The sequence below is a fragment of the Hydra vulgaris genome, chromosome 07 (assembly GCF_038396675.1).
Source record: "Hydra vulgaris chromosome 07, alternate assembly HydraT2T_AEP".
In the NCBI taxonomy this organism is placed as follows: Eukaryota; Metazoa; Cnidaria; class Hydrozoa; order Anthoathecata; family Hydridae; genus Hydra; species Hydra vulgaris.
In genome coordinates this window covers 1,854,978-1,876,993 of record NC_088926.1, presented here as the reverse complement: position 1 = coordinate 1,876,993, position 22,016 = coordinate 1,854,978, and the positions used below count along the sequence as shown (strand labels likewise).

The 22,016-nt window shown below is 25.9% G+C and overlaps 1 protein-coding gene across 1 annotated transcript in view; it reads left to right on the top strand.

Moving 5' to 3' along the window:
- Positions 1–3,017: 3,017 nt before the first annotated feature.
- The window catches only part of LOC100212659 (TBC1 domain family member 22B), a 33,716-nt gene continuing 14,717 nt past the window's right edge, over positions 3,018–22,016 (top strand). The window contains exons 1-4 of the mRNA XM_065800777.1: positions 3,018–3,149; positions 3,607–3,838; positions 7,039–7,080; positions 18,551–18,864. Coding sequence (XP_065656849.1) covers positions 3,645–3,838; positions 7,039–7,080; positions 18,551–18,864 — 550 coding nt within the window. The 5' untranslated portion in view covers positions 3,018–3,149; positions 3,607–3,644. The remainder of the gene's footprint in view (positions 3,150–3,606; positions 3,839–7,038; positions 7,081–18,550; positions 18,865–22,016) is intronic.

The following is a 22,016-nucleotide window of genomic DNA, read 5'->3' as shown; positions in this document are numbered from 1 at the left end:
TTTACTTTTATCATTATTTTCCATTTTTAATTAAATTTTATTTAATCTAAATCAAATATAAAAAATGTTTAATTAACCGATTTGTCTCCCGCGACCAACATGCGATAATAAATAGACACTCTGCTACAAAATATTTTTCAATAATATTTGGCAGGTGCATAGATAAATAAAAAACTTAATAGAAAGAATAGTATAGAAAATAGAAAGAGCATATCTTCGACATTAACTTTATGCCCGAAGTACCACAAAGTTTTAGACATCAAAAAACTCAATAAAAAAGCCATCTAGTAAAATAATAAACCCAACAGTAATAAAGTTTAACCTTTCTAGTTTCTAAAAATAATCTATGTTCATATCAAATTCTAAAACGTTTTTCAACTAAACACGTCTTCACTACGCTAGCTAAACAAATATCTAAAAAACGTGACACGGTTTTTTAGCACAAAATTCGGTTCCATCAAACGCGGAATTCCACGTACCTAAATTCTTGCTTCCATTTTTGATACACTTAAGTATCCAGAATGTTTGCGACCATCTCAGCTGTCGTTAAGCGAGAATAAAAAAGTCTTGCAAAGGATATGCATCAAATTTATCTTTAAACTGTGTTTCTGGTTTTAAATTAGACTTTGACACATCAAAAAATATAGCAGGGTATGATATTAATATAATATTAGTGTATGCCATGAGAACACTTGGTCAAGGCCAAGCTGGTCTACACCGGTTTACCACTCTTATGAATATCCCAAAAGGATTATGCAATAAAAGCCATAATGTTATGGTTCAAAAGTTGACAATCGCAGCACAAACTGTTGCTATTGAAACTAGAATGAAGGTGTAAAAGAACTCAGGGAAGGCAAATTACCTAATGAGATCGTAGATATTGGAGTTTCTTTTGATAGAACATGGCAAAAAAGGGATATAGTTCACAAAATGGGGTGACAGCATTATTCATTAAGAATGGGAAGGTGCAATAAAGATATTTAACCACTCTTTGCAGAAATTTAATTTACAGTAAACAGAATACTTGGGTGATGGTGATAGCAAAAGCTACACTACTGAAAAAATCACATACAAGGGTAATTAAACTGGATTGTATCGGACATTTTCAAAAGCGCATTGGATCTTGTTGGAGACAACTGATAAAACAAGTTAAGGGCTTAAATGTAAAGGCCGTTTAACAAATTCTACAATTGATCGATTGCAGAATTATTTTGGTATTTGCATTAGGCAAAATTGCGGCAACCTTGAAGGTATGAGATCTTCAGCCTTAACAAGTTTATTTCATGTAGCACCTTCAAACAAAAACAATTGGCATTATCTGCATTGTTCCACAGGTAAAGACAGTTGGTGTAAATACAAAAGGGATAAAACTAATAGAACCAATGAGTATAAACCGGGACTAGGTCTTCCTATTGAAGTTGTACTTAAGTTAAAGCCTATTTATGTAGAACTAACATCAGATGCTTACTTAATTTGTTTACTTCATGAAAGAACACAGAACCAAAATGAAAGTATTCAATACGATAACATGGTCCAGAATACCTAAGTCAAAGTATGCTTCCACAAATGTATTGCTTCCACAAATGAAGTTTGGACTCTATGATGATATTGGTGCCTTTAATATAGGATTAAAGTCTATTATCCTTATATTTGAGCGACTTAATATGATACCAGGACAGCATACTATTTCAGGATACAATTACTTAAACCAGAGAATAGTTAGGATGTTGGAGTATAAAAATCAAGACACCATCAAGAAACAAAGAAGATTTTAAGAAGCCGCAAGCATAAAAAATCTGACATATTTGAATAGAAAGAAGGAAATATGTTTGAGGCTGGTGTTCATAAATAAAAATTACTATCAATATGCTCTTTTTATACTATATTTTTTGTATTTTTTGTTATTTTATAATATATCTCATCATAATTTCAACTTATTTGGCATTTTTCTCCGAACGCGTGTTTTTAATCTCCCGGCAGAAGTATATTGACCAGTTCCAATGAAACTTTCAGGAAGTATTCCTCTCATAAAAATGTATGCAATGAACAGACAATTTTTTTATAACGATTTTTAAACTAAACAAATTAAAGAAAACGTTTATCATTTTTGTGCTTAAATGTTTGCTAAAATTAAACAGGCCATCCACCTGACAGAAAAGTTATTTGCAAAAACTGTGAGCTTACTGCATAGATCAATCTTTTTACAATAAGTTGGAAAAAAATCAGCTGAAAGTATCATTCTAATTGACTACAATCTTTACAATCTTTGAAGAAACTAATTTGATATTTTCTCTTAGTTACCATGTTGCCATGGCAACGGAGTGCCATTTTTCATGATAGATCTTCTTAACATTTACTGTACTTTTATTTGGAAAATGTAATCACATCGTTAATGCTTCACTTTAGAAAATAATTTTTTGAGGGTTTTTCCCTTCAAGAAGTATTACTGAAAAGTTTAACAGTTTAATATATCCTACATACTTTATACATATGTTTAAGAAGGCTAAGAAAATTCTGACACGATTTCATCACAGCGACACGGGCGGGCCAAGAGGGCGTTGCCCCCTTCCCTGTCCTCCTACACTTTTTTTTAAACGGCCTTTCTTTTTATGATTTTAGAAGAAATTGACGACTGTGCCGCTCCACTTTGAAACCCGTAACGTCGGTCCTGTTCATTTATTACGTAAACTCGAAATGAATAAAATAATATTTGAAACCTTCATCATGCAATAGTAGTTTTGATCTTAAAAATTCTTTCAAAAATATCTTATACATATTTCTAAAAAAAAAAAAAATGCTTTAAAAAAACGTTTTAAAAATCGGTTCCGTAAAACGCGATTTCCGCATATCTATCGCCACCCCAAGGGCTGAATTTATTTTTTTTATCGCCATCGCCAAGTTCTAAAATTTATTTTTGCATAATGGAATAGTAACTTTATGTTTATGCTCTTTAATAACGAATTGCATCAGTTGCCCTATGCATTTGGTGGTTACAAATAATTTATCTTATTTTATATAGTTATATATAATTAGCTTTTGCGCTAGAATATGGCGGCTATCTAAACGAAAAATAAGAATATTTATTTACAGTTACCAACTTGGGTGAAATAATAGATGACGTATTTATGCAAAGCGGTAAATGATCATTAGTAAGTACTAATTTGTTGTTTATATTTGATTATAAATAAAATAGTTGTAATAATTTATAATTTAATTAAAACTTTTACTTAAAGCCCTAAAGTTTAACTTTTTTTAAAAATAAAATTAAAAATTAAATATAAGTTATTTTTACTTTATAGTGCATTTCATAGTGGTTTTCACATGTTGTTTATTTTTATTTTTATATCAATAATATTGAATTTAAAAGGAATTAATTAAATCTTTTCAATTGAGTTTTATTGCGATTAAAAACTAAAAACCATATTTGTATATAATCTATATAAATTAGACTATCAAGTTTGGTAATATTGAGTTACATCTTTTAAACTTAAATGTTTATTTAAAAAATGTTAGAATCTAACAAATAATAAAATTTCCTTATTTATTTTCATGGTATTATTTACTAAAATTATTTTACATAACATTTTAGCTTTTTTTTTCTTTCAGAAAATCGATAGTTTTTATCAAAATTAATGTAACTGTCTATGTCAGAAGTGGCAAAAGATCGATTGTTAGTCCTTGGAACAAGGTTTGCCACTTATGAACATGAAAATGCAAAAAAAAATATTAGTAATCAGTTACCTATGAGCTCATCCATACTTCACCAATCTGTTGCAAATACAGCAAATACAGATAAAGCATCTTTTTGGAAAAAAAATTCTAGTAAAGTGCCTGGAAGGTTAGTTTTTTTTAAATTTTATTTAGTACTTTATTATTTTTAATATTCTGTAAGTAACATTAGAGTTTATGTTTTTATGTTTAAAAATGGTTTTTAAATGGGGTTTTATATATGACTAATACATTGTATATAATTACTGTTTTGTGTTAGAAAAAACCTTGTAGATAGAGTTTAACTATATTATTATTACAACTAGACTACAGAAATAGAAAGAGCGTATGAGTGAGAGAGAGAGAGAGAGAGAGAGAGAGAGAGAGAGAGAGAGAGAGAGAGAGAGAGAGAGAGAGAGAGAGAGAGAGAGAGAGAGAGAGAGAGAGAAAGAAAGATTTAACACTTCAAAATGCTACTTTCAAAAAAAAAGTTATTTTATAAACATTTTTTAAAAGCTTTCTTCTGTTCATTCTTCTGTTCTAATATAGAATTGTTTTTTTGATACGCAATGACTTCATAAGTTCATGAATTTATTGCTTTGCAAAATCTAATCCTGTATAAAATTTTATTTTTTTAATTTATATGGTTTAAATTAAAAAGAAACTGAATATTTTAATTTAAAAAACTTTGAACTATTTAAATAGATTATCAAGTTTTAACAATATATATGCTTTATATTTTTTTATATTTTACTCTAGGTGTGCTTATAAGCAGGGCCGGCTGGTGGCATGTGCCAAGTATGCAATGCACGCAGGCGGCAAATTTTTAGGGGTGGCAAATTTTAAGATCAACATTAAATGAAAATTTGCCAAAAAAATACTTTGTTTTGATAAAAATTATTATAATATATATGTAAAAAATTACTTTAATATTTCAATATTTAATTTTTGTAAACAATTTACTTCAAAAAATGTCTCTAAAGAAAGTTCTGGGACTCTTTTTTGCTTATTCAGAAATGAAATCGAGATGGAAGGTGAAAAATTGAACCAAAACAGAGAATTGAGCAAAACTCGATTCTCGAGTGAAACTCGATTCGAGAATCGAGCGAATTTAATTGACGTGCTCCCTTTTTGTACATGGGAAGAAATTTCTGATTGGCCTCAGACTCTAACAAACCATAATATTTAAGAAATAGTTATAAAGGGCCCTATTTAAGAAATAGTTATAAAGGGCCCTGATCATATTGAAAGCTTTGGCAATTGGATCGAGTTGAAAAATTTAACGGAAAAGCAACTTTTGAATGAAATTGATTGATGGGATAATGTTTTAAAAAGGATAGTTTCCATAATCATTATGATGGCATCACAAAACATAGCATTTAGAGGATCATCTGATAAACTGTATGAAAAAAACAATGGAAATTTCCTAAAATTTTAATTAAAAAAATGTCACAATTTCTAATCCACCTTTAACAGAATAGATTCTGTAAAAGGTGGATTAAAAATTGTGACATTTTTTGGAATTATTCAAAGCCTTTATAACTTTTTTTCCGGTTCCACAAAACGTTGGAGTATTTTAGAATCGAAGTGTCCATCACTTACAGTTAAATCTTTAAGTGATACAAGATGGGAGAGTCACATCAGAGCTGTAAAAGCGATCGAGAAAAAGATGCAAAAGATTTATGAAGCGTTGCGTGAAGTTGCCAAAAGTGAATGTGATGGAACCACCAAATTATCAGCTGAATCTATTGCTGCTAAAATAGATACTTTGGAATTCATATGTGTAATTGTTATTTGGCATGATGTGTTGAACAAAATAAACTGCACAAACAAAATTATTCAGTCAAGTTCATCAAATGTCAAAATTTCCATTGAAGTATTAAAATCCACTGTAGCATTTTTGGAATCCAGTTACAATCAGACTAAATTTGATGAGTACGTTACCACAGCTAAAATTTTGGCAACAACTTCTGGTCTAACATTCGAATTTACTGATCTGTCAAATGAAAGAGTCAGGAAGAAAAAAATGTTTTTAGACGAAGTTGAAACAAACCAAGTTCCTGTTTTGGATTCCAGATCAAAATTCAAAAAAAATTTCTTTGATATACTTTTCAGTCGTGCCATTAAATCTATGAAGGAGCGTTTTGAAAACTTTAGAACAACCATGTCTCCTTTTCAGTTCTTATTTGAAATTCCGAATATTTCAAACATGAAAGAAGGTATATTGAGAGATAATTATAGTTTGTTGGAAGAAACTTTAACCAACAAAGACCAAAAGGATATTTCTGGTGAAGAATTTATGACTGAACTTTGTTTGTTGTCACGAAAAACTGATTAAAAAAATCAACTAGATGTTCTAACATTTATACTTACACGTGATCTTGAAGAAATATTCCCGAATACTTGTATTGCATTGAGAATCTTACTAACAGTTCCAGTCACTGTCTGTCAAGGCAAATCAAGATCTTTTTCCAAACTAAAGTTGATCAAAAACTATTTACGATCAAACATCAGTCAAGATAAGCTAAACGGACTTTCGATTATTTCTATTGAGAGCAAAACAACAAAGTCACTAAATATGAGAGAGCTGAGACTTGAATTTGCTCAAAGTCACTAAATATGAGAAAGCTGAGACTTGAATTTGCTCAAATGAAATCCAGAAGAGTGCCACTTCCAAAACAATAAAAAATATTATAATTTAGGTTTCGATAAATTTTTGAATTTTCCATACTTTTATTTCAAACTTCAAAATTTGATTATATTTTATTTTTTATATGTATAAAAAAGTAGTCAATAGTGTATGAATTTAATGATAAATACCAGAAGTTAATATGAGTTTAATTTTTTTTTCAATTTAGAACAATGATTTTTTCTTTGATTAGAGCGACGCTTTATTGAGATTTGAAGGAGTATTTGTATATTTTTGCTTTCGCTTTTTTGTATAAATATAACACTCTATTCGCCTTACTTAAATAGACCATTTTAGATAATATTTTAAATATAAAAGTATAAAGGTTATAAACTGCTGTTAGGGCAACTTTTGCCCAATCAACACTATGAAGATGAAAATTTCATTCATTTAAGTCAATTGTTGTTCTCTGATATTTTTAAAAGGTTAATTAAGAATTTAGGCGGCAATTTTTTTTTTGCACACACTAAGAAATGCCCGCAAGCCGGCTCTGCTTATAAGCATTATGCTTATAAACAAAACCATGTACACACAACACAAAATATGAAAGAAAAGTTAAATGTACATTTTATGCACATCTAGTTTTTCTTTTATTGTTGTATTTTTGGTTTTTGTTCAAATACCATACTATTTATTTACAGACCTGTGTACGGCGCTCAACACCCGCCTCTACAAGCTGTTGAGTAAGTTGTTTTTTTTAGTTTTTTTTTATGGTAATATTCACAAAAAAATTTATTTCCATTTTTTTATCTTTTCCAAAAGAAATTTAAAATTTGGCGAAGATACTATGCCTTTTATCTTTTTTATATATTCTTTTAAAATACATATTTTTGATGAAATTGCTTTGATATAAACTTTTTTTATAATTTTTTTTTTTTACATTACAATAACACATTTGTTATTATCATAAGAAGTTAAAATGAGTTTAAAATTAAAGCCAATAATGTTATATAGTAATTATAAGCATAATTATATGTATTAATACCAATTTATAATATAAAATTATAAGCATAATTACATATATTAATACCAATTTATAATATAAAATTATAAGCATATTTACATGTAATGATACCAATTTATAATATAAAAGCACGAGCTGAGACAAAGTCATATAAAATGGACATGGCGAGTTCAGGGAGTCGCTTATCTAGGTAGCTTTTTGTGCCATTTGTTTTTACTGGAGCTATTAATTTTAATCATTTATTGTTTTTTTATTGCCAATGACTTTTGATGTCATAACAAATTTATTGAACATGTTTTAAAACATAATAAACTAGTTTAAAACTTGTCATAATAAATTGATAATAGAAATTTTTTAATGATAAAAATTTTGTACTAAAATATACAAATGAAAACATGAATTTTATTCATGTTTTCATTTGTATATTTTACATAGTTAAACTTTTTTATTTTTACAAATGTTTGTAAAAATAAAAAAGTTTAACTATGTAAAATAAAATTTTAAAATTTTACTTTAAAAGTATCATTTCTAAAAAAAAATTTTATTTGATATTTCAGTTATTTAAAATCTCTTTTATTTAAATGATCAGTTATTTAAAAAGTAGTGAACTTTTTAAATAACTGATCATTTAAATAAAAGATATTTAAAATTTCTGTGATTTAAAATGTTGTCGAAGCTGTTTAAAGTTATTAGAGAAATATGGAAATCATTAAAAAAGATTATAATTTGTTGTCAAAATAAAGCTTATATAATTTGATTTTTCAGTGTACCTTTATAATATAAACATACAAATAGGAAAGTACTTAATACTACATATTTTTGTTGTAATCAGTTTAAACTTTTTCAAAAACACATGATTCAGGATTTCAGCACCCGTAGCGCAGTGGTTAGAGTTTTGACTCAGAACCCAGAGGTCTGTGGTTTGGCGCCGGCTCTAGCCCAATAAGGCCTAGTTTAGTCTAATTCAGGATTTCTGTAATTATCAAACTCATTAAAAGTTTAATTAATAAAGTTTTTTGATATACCTAAATATCTATGCAAAGGGCAAGTGACACAATAAAAAAGATTTTATGAATACTATAATGTATAAACACTGAGGGAGTAAGAAAATTTTTTTTTTTATATCTCCTTAAGTTTATTACCCGCAGTTTTAAAAATTTAAATGAATTTTATTTATGAAGAAATTTTTTTTTACTTTTGCACAAGTTATACCTTAGCTATACCTCACCATTCCTGCCAAGGCTTAAGTCAGTTATAAATCTAAGTATACTGCATGAGTATATTAATATACTGCATGAGTATTAATAATACTATTAATACTATCAATATTATTAATACTATTATTACTATTAATATTATTGATACTGTCATACTATTAATAATATGCATGAGTATATATAATATTAATATAATACATAAGTATATTAATATACATAAAATAACAAAATATATAATGAATGTATTTCAATAGCAAAACATTACAAATAATATATTATTTGTAATGTTTTGCTATTGAAATACATTCATTATATACTTTGTTATTTTATAGTACTATACTTGTCCTAAAAGGATATTAGCATTGTAATTTTGATAATCTGAATAACAATGCATAATATTAAGAATAAATATAAATATCAGTATATATTATGTCAATTTAATATCAGACTTAAACAAATAAAACTTGAAGAAATAAACAAATCTATTTATTGGTTTTTAATTTAGTTATAAAAGTTGCTAAAATGCTGTTGTAAAAAAGATAAATATTTGAGAAAAAATTAATTTTACAGTTATAGAAATTTTTATATTGATCTTGAAACTATGATATAAAATCTCATTATAAAACTATATTATTACTATTTTTATTATTATTGTTATTATTATTATTAAAAGTTATGATTTAAACTTTAATATTTTAATTCATTTGATAAATCATCAGATGAAACTAGAAGGAAAAAAAACCATACAGTACAATGCCATGATGTTAGCTAGGAAAAAAATGTATACAGCGCTTTCATGATACTGGGAGTTTAGGTTGCTTAATTTTCTAGCAAATCTTGTCGCGCCACTAGTAAATTCATTTGATACAAGCAGTCTAAGGCTTCCCTTATGGTAATGAAATAACCAATTATATTGATGTTTGACGTTATTACAAAATTTTTTAACTTGTTTCTTTCTAATTAATCTTCTTAAGCTTTACATTATTTTCTTTGCGTTACACAGTAGAGAGAAAACAAGAATGATCTTTTATTATTTGCAAATAAATGAGTTGGATATTTTGATCTACTATTATTGTGTAATTTGCTTTTAAATAATAATATTTAAAGTAATTATTATTTTAAGTAGTATTTAAGATAATGATGCTTTGTTATACTTTTTGAAAAAGTTTAAATGATTGTTAACAGTTAATATATATGGCTGTAAATATAGAATTCTTTCTTAATCATTTTCTTTTTTTATTATAAATGTAAATTTTATAATAAAAAAAGAAAATGATTAAGAAAGAATTATATTTAAACAAAACTTTTTTATCAATTTTAATATTCTTTTAATATCCTTTTCAATTGCAGAAACTATTTTTTAAATGACGGCTGTCTTTAAAAACGACATATATTATACGGAAAGTTTTAATAATTTATTCAAAATACTTATGTTTTTTAATTTTTTTATATTTACATAGATATTCTTATTTTTAATATCTTGTTTCATAATATAACTTTTATCATTAAATAATTTTTTTTTGTAAACTTTAATTATGTTTATTGTTTTATAATGTGCCTTAAAATGTTGTTGGAGATAAGAAAAAAAATTATTTAAACCAAAAGCTCAATAGCTTTCAGATGAGCTTGGTTTGCAATGCACGTTTTAAATATGCCTATGCGTATTTAAAGAATTGTTAGCACGCTTCAAGGTGTGATCTGTAAATTTGCCAGGGTTTTCAATAAATGCACAATTACTTTTTTTTCCCGGGGCAAACGATGTGCAAACTTATCAAAACCAATCTTGTTTTGATGATGAATAAAAAAAAATCTAGAAATAATACCTTATACTTTTCTGCTATTTTCAGTTGAAGGTCATCTACATTTATGATTAGTATTTGTTATGAGAGTTTTTCAACATATAAGCTTGTTTATTTAGGCAACTATTAGGTTTAAAGCAATAACAAAACTACATGATCATGAAGAAAGTTTTGTCGTCTAATGTACAAGATAATGATTATTTTATTTATACAAATAAAAATTCAGTAAACTGCTACAAACAAAAACTGTAGAAACATGGCTGGAATACAAAAAAACCACCGCAAACATTCTGTGAAAATAATTATAAACATTGAGTATTCACCAATTGTCTTCAGTCTCAAATGTAAAAATCAAAATATGAGATTTACGTTGTAAATTTTCAATTTACTTTGTAATTCTTATATTTTTATGTTTTAACTCATCGACAAAGTACTCTAACTGATCTTTGGTTTCCCTATGGAAATATAATGAGTAACTTAGTTAAAAACATAAAATTAGCATAAACACAGGGTCATTATTAATCACTTTCCATAACTTTTGAGGGGTGAAATTGTTTTTGACTTTATATTAATTATTGACTACTTCTTGATCTTTTTCTTTAGATATACCAATATCAAAACTGTTTTCCCATTCTCAGCATTCAGAAATAACAAGATTTTGAAACTTTTAAATTCGTTTTTGGTCTCGGTTTCTAAGATATCTGGATTTTGTATGTATAATGCTCTTAATTTGTTGCTGCTTTTTGGTCTGCCATAGTGAGTTATGAGTTACTCTAAACTTTCTTTTCCATAACTGGACAGTTGACTGTGTGTTTTAGGCAATCGTCTTAGGTCAAAATTGAAAGCGATTGCCAAATTCCATTTGCGCAAAAGTGTTTTTTAGTTCATTTTGAAAACTTTTAACAAAAGATGTAAAATTGTTCAACTCAAACTCACTTAGGTCAAAGTTATTATTTTTTTAAATTGGCTCATGGCTGGTAACTCCTTTACCAGCCATGAGCCAATTTAAAAAGTTATTTCATCTGTCACTGATTTCATTTCAACAAAATTATTTTGCATGAAATACTTTCAGAGAGTACCCAAAATTAAATCATCTAAACAATGATTAGCTTGATTCATATAAGTTGGAATGTTAGACTAATTCCCACTTCCAAACTTTGCAGTGCTAGAACAAGTGGGTAAATCGCTTCAAACACATCTAAGAGCATTAGTTTTGTTGCAATGTTACATTGTGAACTTGCTTGTATGAACTTGCTTGTATGAGTGCTTCTGCTTCTTTTTGTTCGGTATAGCATGTTGACAAAGCTTGTAAAATCAGTTTATAACCTTTAAAGACAGCTAAACAAGCTCGAATGTGTGCAGTCTAACCAGTTACACTTGGGCACACTGGAACTATGGTTTTTAGTTCTCTGTAGATTTTGGAGCATTCCTGCAGCAAATGCATGGCTAGTGTACAGTACTTAAAAACTTCCGTAGGTTAAGTAAAAAGATGTCTACCTCCAAAATAGTAAAAAAGTCCTTCAAAATATATTTATAACATAATGCAAGTTTATGACTTGAATAGCATCATAGTTTATTTAAAGGAACTATCCCTATGAAATGTTTTTTTATGATGCCACTTTAAATTTTGTGTTCAAAAGCGGCATGTATATGGCATGTATATGCGCCTTAACTTCCTTACAACCACATGCAGCAATAAGTTAAATGTCTGGAAAATTATGAGTATGTGCCCAGTTTTTCATGAGTGACTCAAAAAGAAGGTTTTAGTAACGAAGCAAGAGTTACTTGTTATTAATGTTTTTTTTTATGCAAGGTTATTTTCACGCAGCATTTTCCAGATATTCGAGTTTTTTATTTAGACATATCATCAAAAGCTTGTTTATTTTTCTAAGCTTAGTATGCCTATTTAAAGAATCATTAGCATGCTTCAAGGTGTGATCTGTAAATTCACCAGGGTTTTCAATAAATGCACAATTACTATTTTTTCCCGGGGCAAACGATATGCAAACTTTACAAAACCAACCTTGTTTTGATGACAAATAGAAAAAAATCTAGAAATAATACCTCATACTTTTCTGCTATTTTCAGTTGTAGGTCATTTACATTTATGATTGGTATTTCTTATGGTTTGACTTTCTTTTCTTTTCTTTTTCAAAGAACTGAAGTTAAAGAAACTGCTTGTACATTGTTTTACTTCTGATATAGGCTTACTTCTGATATAGGCTGATTAGGGCTCTCACTCGCTGCTGATGTATGCTGATAAGGACTTTTGCTTACTATTGATGTAGACTGATGAGGATTTTCGCTTACTACTGATGTACATGACTATTGTTTTTCATACTTGATGTTTCTTTGGGTTAAAATAATATTTTCCATTATTTGAAGGCTGTTTTTGCTTTTATTTTATTGACTTGAATCTAAATTATTAATAGAACGTCAAAGTCATTCAAGAATATTAAGGTCTTTGTAGCAAAACGTTTTTTCAATAGTATAGAATTTTGTTTGAATAGAATGTTAGTTAAAAAAGTTTTTGTTGCTTTAGTAAATAGAACGTCAAAAAAGTTTTGTTTAATTTTTTTTAATCAAATAGAATTTTGGTTGAATAAAATGTTAGTTAAAAGAACTTTTATTGTTATATTGTATTTTAGAATTAAATTTAATAAACAACCACAGGGGAGATTTGTTGATTGCACAAGTAAATATTAGCGACAAATTTCTATAAGTTGTAACTTAAGTATGTGTTAATGAAAAAAAAGAAAAGATTTTTGTACTAGATTTTTGTATTAGTAAATTAAACTCTTTTATTTGCTAATTAAACTTTTTTATTTGTAAATTTGTAAAAAAAAAACTTTAAATTTATGTAAATATGATTTTTTTTTATGTTTTACGCAAATTTAACTTAACAAATTTTATTTATGTTTTACGCAAATAAAACATTTATAAGCACAAATGATTTATTAACTAAATTAATATTAAAATGCTTTACACTAAAATGCTTTACCAGCAAATTTAGTTTACCAAGAGTATTTTTAATTACCTTAATAAAAAACTTTTTTATCCTTTTTTTAAATTAATTTCAAAATGACATTTATCTCTACAAATGACAATTAGTAAAAAAAGTAATTCTGATTGTTCCAAAATGTTTAAGATTATTTGAACTAGTGAATTTTAGAAGACTTAAAGTAAACATGCAATAAAATATTTAAAGAAATATGTTTAAAAAAAAATATTATTGTGTTTTTCATATTCTATCCAATATTTCTTATTAAAATAATTTTTAGTTAGAAGCTTTTTATGAGTTAAAAACATAAAAGATGTAAATGTAAAAACATATAAGATGTAAATGTAAAAACATATAAGATGTAAATGTAAAAACATATAAGATGTAAATGTAAAAACATATAAGATGTAAATGTAAAAACATATAAGATGTAAATGTAAAAACATATAAGATGTAAATGTAAACATGACTTAATTTTGCAAGTAAGTATCTTTAAGCATATTAAATATATTTACTAGTTAAGTAACTTAACTTCATGTTTTGGTTTACTTTAAATTTAGTCTGAGGTACCTATCCCTTCAGTACATCACAATAAGTTTAACTTTAAAATAGATGTCGGAAATTTGGCTTTTTACGTCAAACATTACACAAACGATATTAAAAGATAATTTAATATTCTGAATGAAAAATTTTGCTGAACGTGAAACTGCTAAACTTGTTTGCAAATTGCCATTACGTATATAAAATACAAGTGTAACGCTTCTTAGCAAGACCTGTATGATTTCAAAAATAGTTCAATAAGATCTTATTTTATTGAAGTCCCAAATCTGATTTATTAATTCTTAGAGTATAGAGCAGCCTCTTAACACTCACATGTGTTGGTTGCAATGCAATTACTGATTGGGCAGCATCTTGGATTATTGTGGGATACCTAATATTGCTTTCTTTACTTCAAGCTTACAACAACAACCAATTTTTTCCAATTTTTCTAATTCTTTATAAAAATCTACTTTTATAAAGAATAAAAGTTTGCTCTGTTCAACTAACTTTTATTGTTTTCTTTGCTCCTGTTTATCAAGAAGTTTTTCAGTCAAAATCATTTGATCTGGAAGAGGGAGATAAGTTTGAAGATGAAAAATTATTACATGTTTCTGTATCAGCATTGCATCGAGGATTGACATATATGCCAGCCAAAATAATGCATTATTAGGTAAATTATGTTTTCTTTGTTCAATAGAATTTTTTATCTCTTTAGCAATTAGATCTCCCCTTTGTGTTAACTAATGCAATAGGGATTTCCATTACTTATAAAATTTGCCTAGAGTCAAATCTTTATCTTGCAGTTATTTGTTGATATATTTATGGTGGTGTAGCAAGTTTTAAAGTTAATTTACCTCAACCCATTGTGTTTCTTCTAGAGTAACTTGAGGATAACCCATATCTGTTAGAAAAATTTTTAATGTAAATATTTGCTCTATCATTATGTAGGGGTTATCTAATAATGTGGTCCAAAATAGCTACTTTTCCAGAAGACCGTTGATTCAATACAGCTTCTATTTTAGGTGTTCTTGCTGCTACAATAATATGGAGTATCTTGCCTATTAGATTAGAAGCATGTATTTGGCAAATGCCATCATAAAAAGCTATTTGTAGGATATTGATAACAAAGCACATGTGCTGAATTCTACTAAATCTTTAAGCTGTTTCAATAAATTTTTCTAAGTTTGTGAATAAAAATCTGTATCTAAAAACTCAACAAGTACAAGAGGCTATGAATTTGTTGATGCCTCAATTTCTTCATTCTCTAATGTTGTATCATTCATTTTATTATCAGACTCTAGCAGGTTATTTGAGTTTTTTAAATTTGCAACAGTGCTTAACATGTTAGATACATTGTCAGTAGTAACTATTTCATTATTATCATTGACGAATTGAATTAAAAATAGCAAAATAATTTATTCTACTTAGTGTACATCCATCCATTTTTAGAAATACAATATGTCCTTAAAGTTGATTTTGAAGAATACTTTTTTGTTTTTTAGCTCTTCCAATAACCATTTTATGAATATTTTTGTACCTATAGAATACTTCAAGTTTATCAGCAGTCATAGATACTGTATCACTAATAAAAAAAATTCAAATATTAAATTTATTTTTAGGCCTGCTTGATTTTGAGTAGGTTTTGATTTTGCATCATCAGATTCTTACTTTTCATTTCCTTTTGTTCTATGATTTTATATATTAGTATGATTGCAATTTATATGGCTTCCAAAATTGAATGTAGATGATATACTAACATAAATTCTTTACTGGCTTAGCATTATTTTGAAATAATATATCATATTTTTTTTACAAAGATGGTAATCCTTCAGTTTAGCTACAAAAAAAATATTTGTTTGCTTTTTTTGTCTCAAATATGTCTGAACATGGTTTGATTCATCTCTAATAAGTAGGTCTGATGTGGTGCACATCAGACATATTTTCACACGTATACATTAACACAAACAACTTTTATTTGAGAATCTGGATCTAACCCTAATCATAACCCTCATCTCCTTACCCTCTTGATCTACATTTTTAATTTATTGCATTGTTTCAGAGGTAATTGCAACAGGCCCAAAAAAAGCAGAATTTTAATTTACGCCGCTTAACTAAAGGATTACCACAAAGATAGTTTACTAATTTACAAAAAATAAATTTATGAACTTAGTCAGTTTTGAATCATTAAAAATGATTATACATCTATGTGTCATAGTGCCATATTTATTTAAAAAAGTAAAAATTAAAAAAATCCTGAAAAATAAGAAATATTATTATAATTTATTTAAATAATTTATATGATAATTTTTTTTTTTTTTCTATAGCTTTACTTAAAGCTAAAAATATACTTTATGTCACTTCAATATTTTATATGTCCAATATTTTATATATGTCACTTCAATATTTTCCAAGTCACTTTTATGTCGCTAAAGTTGCTAGTTGAGCATATTGATTCACCAAAAAAAATTTTTTTTTAATTCATTGATAATTTCTTTTATTGATAAAGTTTTTCAGGCTTCCATTATAGATAAAACATAGCTTTATAAAATATTTTACCAAAATCTAAAATAAAATAAGTTTCTTTGAAATTTTATTTTAAAAAAGATTTCAAAATTCAAGTAAAACTACAATTATAACTATAGATAAATTTAAGAAAAATCAGAAACTCCAAATATTTTTTTTGAAATATGAATGGTTTTAAGCTTAATACTCGGTATTAACTTTTCTTATTGATTTAATGCCACTCACAGTATTGTTTATGTCTACTTGACTTGTGATTATGTATACATATATTTTGGGACATTCATGAGCATTCAAATCTAGCTTTTTGGGTTTCATTAGCCCTTGAAATTTTTTTAAATAACTTTGATTTATATGTATGTATGTATGTATATATATATATATATATATATATATATATATATATATATATATATATATATATATATATATATATATATATATATATATATATATATATATATATATATATATATATATATATATATACAGAGAGAGAGAGAGAGAGAGAGAGAGAGAGAGAGAGAGAGAGAGAGAGAGAGAGAGAGAGAGAGAGAGAGAGAGAGAGATAAATGAGTAGAAAAACACTTATCAAATTTTTTTTTTTTTTTATTTAACACTGTATTTCATCAATATAGACTCATCAGAAATGCTTTTTGATGAGTCTTTATTGATGAAACACAGTGTAAAATGAAAAAAAAAATTTGTTAAGTGATTTTCTACTAATTTATAACTGCTCTGTTCTTTTAAGAACATCGAGCACACTGTTTTGTAGAATACATTTTAAAGTTGTTTATATATATATATATATATATATATATATATATATATATATATATATATATATATATATATATATATATATATATATATATATATATATATATATGTATATATATAAGATACTTATTAATATAAGTATTTAGATTATTTTAAATATCTTTGGTATTATTAATAAAATAATTCCCAAAAAATATTATAATATAAAAAAGACATTTTTATTACCGAAAAAATATATATATTATAGCTTGTTATTACTCTTTTATATTGACAGATTAAAGACATTAAAATTTGTTATTCAAACAACACGCTTAATGAAGGAAATGTTGTCAGTGATTCACCATTTTATATTTTGAATTGTTAAAAATATAAGACAATATAAATGGCTATGGTTCTTCTTTGTTAATTTTTTATATTTTTTAATATTTTTAATATTTTTTTGATTTTTTATATCATTTGGTGTTACTGTTTGAACTATTATTGTTGTTGGAACTATTATTAATGTTTTTAAAACACAATCTTTACAACTTCTATTTGTTTAAAACTATCTTAGTTTTGTTTGCTTTTAAAATCAACATTTTAAAATCAATATTTATAGATGGAAACAATAGAATTTTAAATTTAAGTTGTAAAAATTGAAGATGTATTTATTTGCATTGTCATAAAAAGCATGGTTTATTTAGAGCATGGTTTTTTAAAGTCAATTTCTTTAAAGTTTTTAAAAATAGTGTTATATGATAATGAATATTGTTAGGATATATATATATATATATATATATATATATATATATATATATATATATATATATATATATATATATATATATATATATATATATATATATATATATATGTATATATATATATATATATATATATATATATATATGTATATATATATATATATATGTATATATATATAGTAGTAAAAAATCACTTAACAAATTTTTTTTTCATTTTACACTGTGTTTTATCAATAAAGATTCATCAGTTTTCTGATGAGTCTTTATTGATGAAAAACAGTGTTAAATGAAAAAAAATTTTGTTAAGTGATTTTCTACTACTTTTAAATTGCTCTGTTCTTTCAAGAACATCGAGCACTCTATGTTGTAGAATACATTTTAGAATTGTTTATATATATATATATATATATATATATATATATATATATATATATATATATATATATATATATATATAAGATATAAATGATAACTCTTAAGCATTTATATTTTATTTGCTTTGTTATTTGCTTGAATGATCTTTAAATGTATAATCTTTAGAAGTGCAATATTTTGAATTTGTTGAATTTTTAATTTTATTATTTTATAGTGCTCATCTTGCAACATATATTAAAGGTAGTCGAATGAAGTTTAAAAATGGAAATTCATTTCAAGACTTTGAAGGTTCTACTTTAGATGCTTGGGATGAAGGTGACGATGAATCACACCTACCAAATTCTCCATTTAGGCAGTCTCAAAGTGAAGATATCTGTAGACCTGCCCTTGAAAGAGTAAACGGTGATGACTCTCAAGATCGTCAACCTCAAGCAAGTGGTATCCAAGGTAGCGGTATTCAGGAAGAATCAAGAGTTTCTAAAACAACTAGTTTAAAGCAAATGAAGCTCAAAATATCTGAAAAGTTAGGTATTATGCATATTTCAATAATTTAATATATATTTTCGGTTTTCAAAATTAGGCTGGGACCAGAATTAGGTTTGTACCTGAATAAAGAAGAGGATTTTAGGAATTATTGAAGAGATTTCATTAAAAACCCCACCTACTCTGCTTCTAATCATTCTAAAAACAATATCCAATCATTCAAAAAATAATATCCAATCATTCTAAAAATAATTTCCAATCAATTTTATTTTAACTTATTGACATGATTTTCACTAAATATTTAAAATATACTCTTATTTTTTTAAATTATGACTACTGCAACTATTATCATTAACTTCTTGTTTGTTTAATTTTTATTAATATCATCCAAGTATGATTTTTAAATGTTTACTTTGTTTATGTATGTTCTATGTGTGTATGCTTATTATTAATCATATTATATTTAAAAACTGGTGTCACTCCTTTGATCAGAATTCTGTTTGAGTGACACCATCCTTATCAATCATTTAGTTATTATTATTAAATACTTATAATATATATATATATATATATATATATATATATATATATATATATATATATATATATATATATATATATATATATATATATATATATATATAATGATATATATAGAACCCTTAGATGTTGTCCGAAAGTTTTTTCCATATTTTGTTGACAAAAAGTAAAAATTAAAATGCAAGACCGGAATTTTTTTTTTTAATAATGATAGACTGCCTGCCCCAACCAAACCCTCAGTCGATGTAGCAGCACTCCCTTGCGGTTCAGGCTATTTGTCAGTCGATGTAGCAGCACTCCCTTGCAAGTCAGGCTATTTGTCAGTCGATGTAGCAGCACTCCCTTGCGAGTCAGGCTATTTATCAGTCGATGTAGCAGCACTCCCTTGCGAGTCAGGCTATAAGATAGTTGATGTAGCAACACTCCGCGCATGATTTACAGTAAAAAAAAATAAAAATAAAAACATTTTATTAAAAAAAATAAAAATAAAAACATTTTATTAAAAAAAATAAAAATAAAAACATTGTTTATATTGTTAAAAACATTCAGAATGTTTTAAAAACATTCAGAATGTTTTTAAAAACATTCTGGTCAATTAAATTTACGTTTTTGTGGTTTTTTTATATAACAATTAATTTGTAATTAAATTAATGGTTTTGACTTTCGTCCAACATGAAAATGTTGGACGAAAGTCAAAAGTAATTAAAAGTGACGTATGTGTTGGCGTAAGAATCACTTTTTTCCTTCCGCTCTTCCCAAAGACAACAAACTATAGAACTATATATATATTTATAAACAACTTTAAAATATATTCCACAAAATAGAGTGCTCATTGTTCTTAAAAGAACAGAGCAATTATATATTAGTAGAAAATCACTTAACAGAGGTTTTTTTCGTTTGACACTGTGTTTCATCAATAAAGACTCATCAGAAATTTCTGATAAGTCTTAATTGATAAAACACGGTGTTGGATGGAGGGAGTTTTTGTTAAGTGATTTTCTACTTATATATATATATATATATATATATATATATATATATATATATATATATATATATATATATATATATATATATATAAATATATAGTTTGTTGTCTTTGGGAAGAGCGGAAGGAAAAAAGTGATTCTTACGCCAACACATACGTCTTTTTTAATTACTTTTGACTTTCGTCCAACATTTGCGTGTTGGACGAAATTAAAAACCATTAATTTAATTACAAATAAATAGTTTTTAAAAAAAAACACAAAAACGCAAATTTAATTTACCAGAATGTTTTAAAAACATTCTGAATGTTTTTAACAATATAAACAATGTTTTTATTTTTATTTTTTTTTACTGTAAATCGTGCGCCGAGTGTTGCTACATCGACTATCTTATAGCCTGACTCGCAAGGGAGTGCTGCTACATCGACTGACAAATAGCCTGACTCGAAAGGGAGTGCTGCTACATCAACTGACAAATAGCCTGACCCGCAAGGGAGTGCTGCTACATCTACTATCTTTTAACCTGACCCGCAAGGGAGTGTTGCTACATTGACTGAGGGTTTGGTTGGGGCAGGCAGTCTATCAAATAATAAACAAAAAAATAATTCCGGTCTTGCATTTTAATTTTTACTTTTTGTCAACAAAATATGGAAAAAACTTTCGGACAACATCTACGGGTTGTATATATATATATATATATATATATATATATATATATATATATATATATATATATATATATATATATATATATATATATATATATATATATATATATATATATATAGATAGATAGATAGATAGATAGATAGATAGATTGATATATATATATATATATATATATATATATATATATATATATATATATATATATATATATATATATATATATATATATATATATATATATATATGTATATATATATATATATATATATGTATATATGTATATATATATATATATATATATATATATATATATGTATATTATTTTTTTATTAGGCATTTATTTTTACTTACTACAATCAAGTTATGAAAAAGAAAAAAAAAGTTTTTTATTATTATTATTATATTTATTATTATTATAATATTATTGAATGATTTAAAAAATGAAAATAAATATCTTCTTGTTGTTGTTCTAAAGATAATATCCAATCATAAAATGAAATAATAAAATCTAAAATCTAGTCATCTAATAATAAAATCTTACTAACAAACAGTACCATCTCACTATCCTTCAATGTGTTAAAATAACAATGTGATAAAACAGACAAAATGGTAGATTGCCAGTGTTGGTTAAAAAATAAGGAGATTGAGAAATAATCAACAATTTAGTTTATACATATAGACTATAATTTTACATTCGTTGGGTAAACATATCAGCAAACTTGAAGTAAAAAACCCTGGCATAATGGCAGTTATTTTGGCAGATTTTTATTATAAATTTTACATTTTACATTTTATTATATATTTTTTTAATATATATTTATATTTTTTTTTTAATAAAATTTAAAAAAATTCATATTACAGCTTTTTAAGCTTTAATTCTCTATAAAATTCTGATTCATTTGAGACCCAGGTTGTTACTTTTGGAGGAAATTTTACTTACATCTGAGACCCAGAGTGTATTCGAGGGACATTCCGGGTGACCTTTTTCATAAAATAATTAAA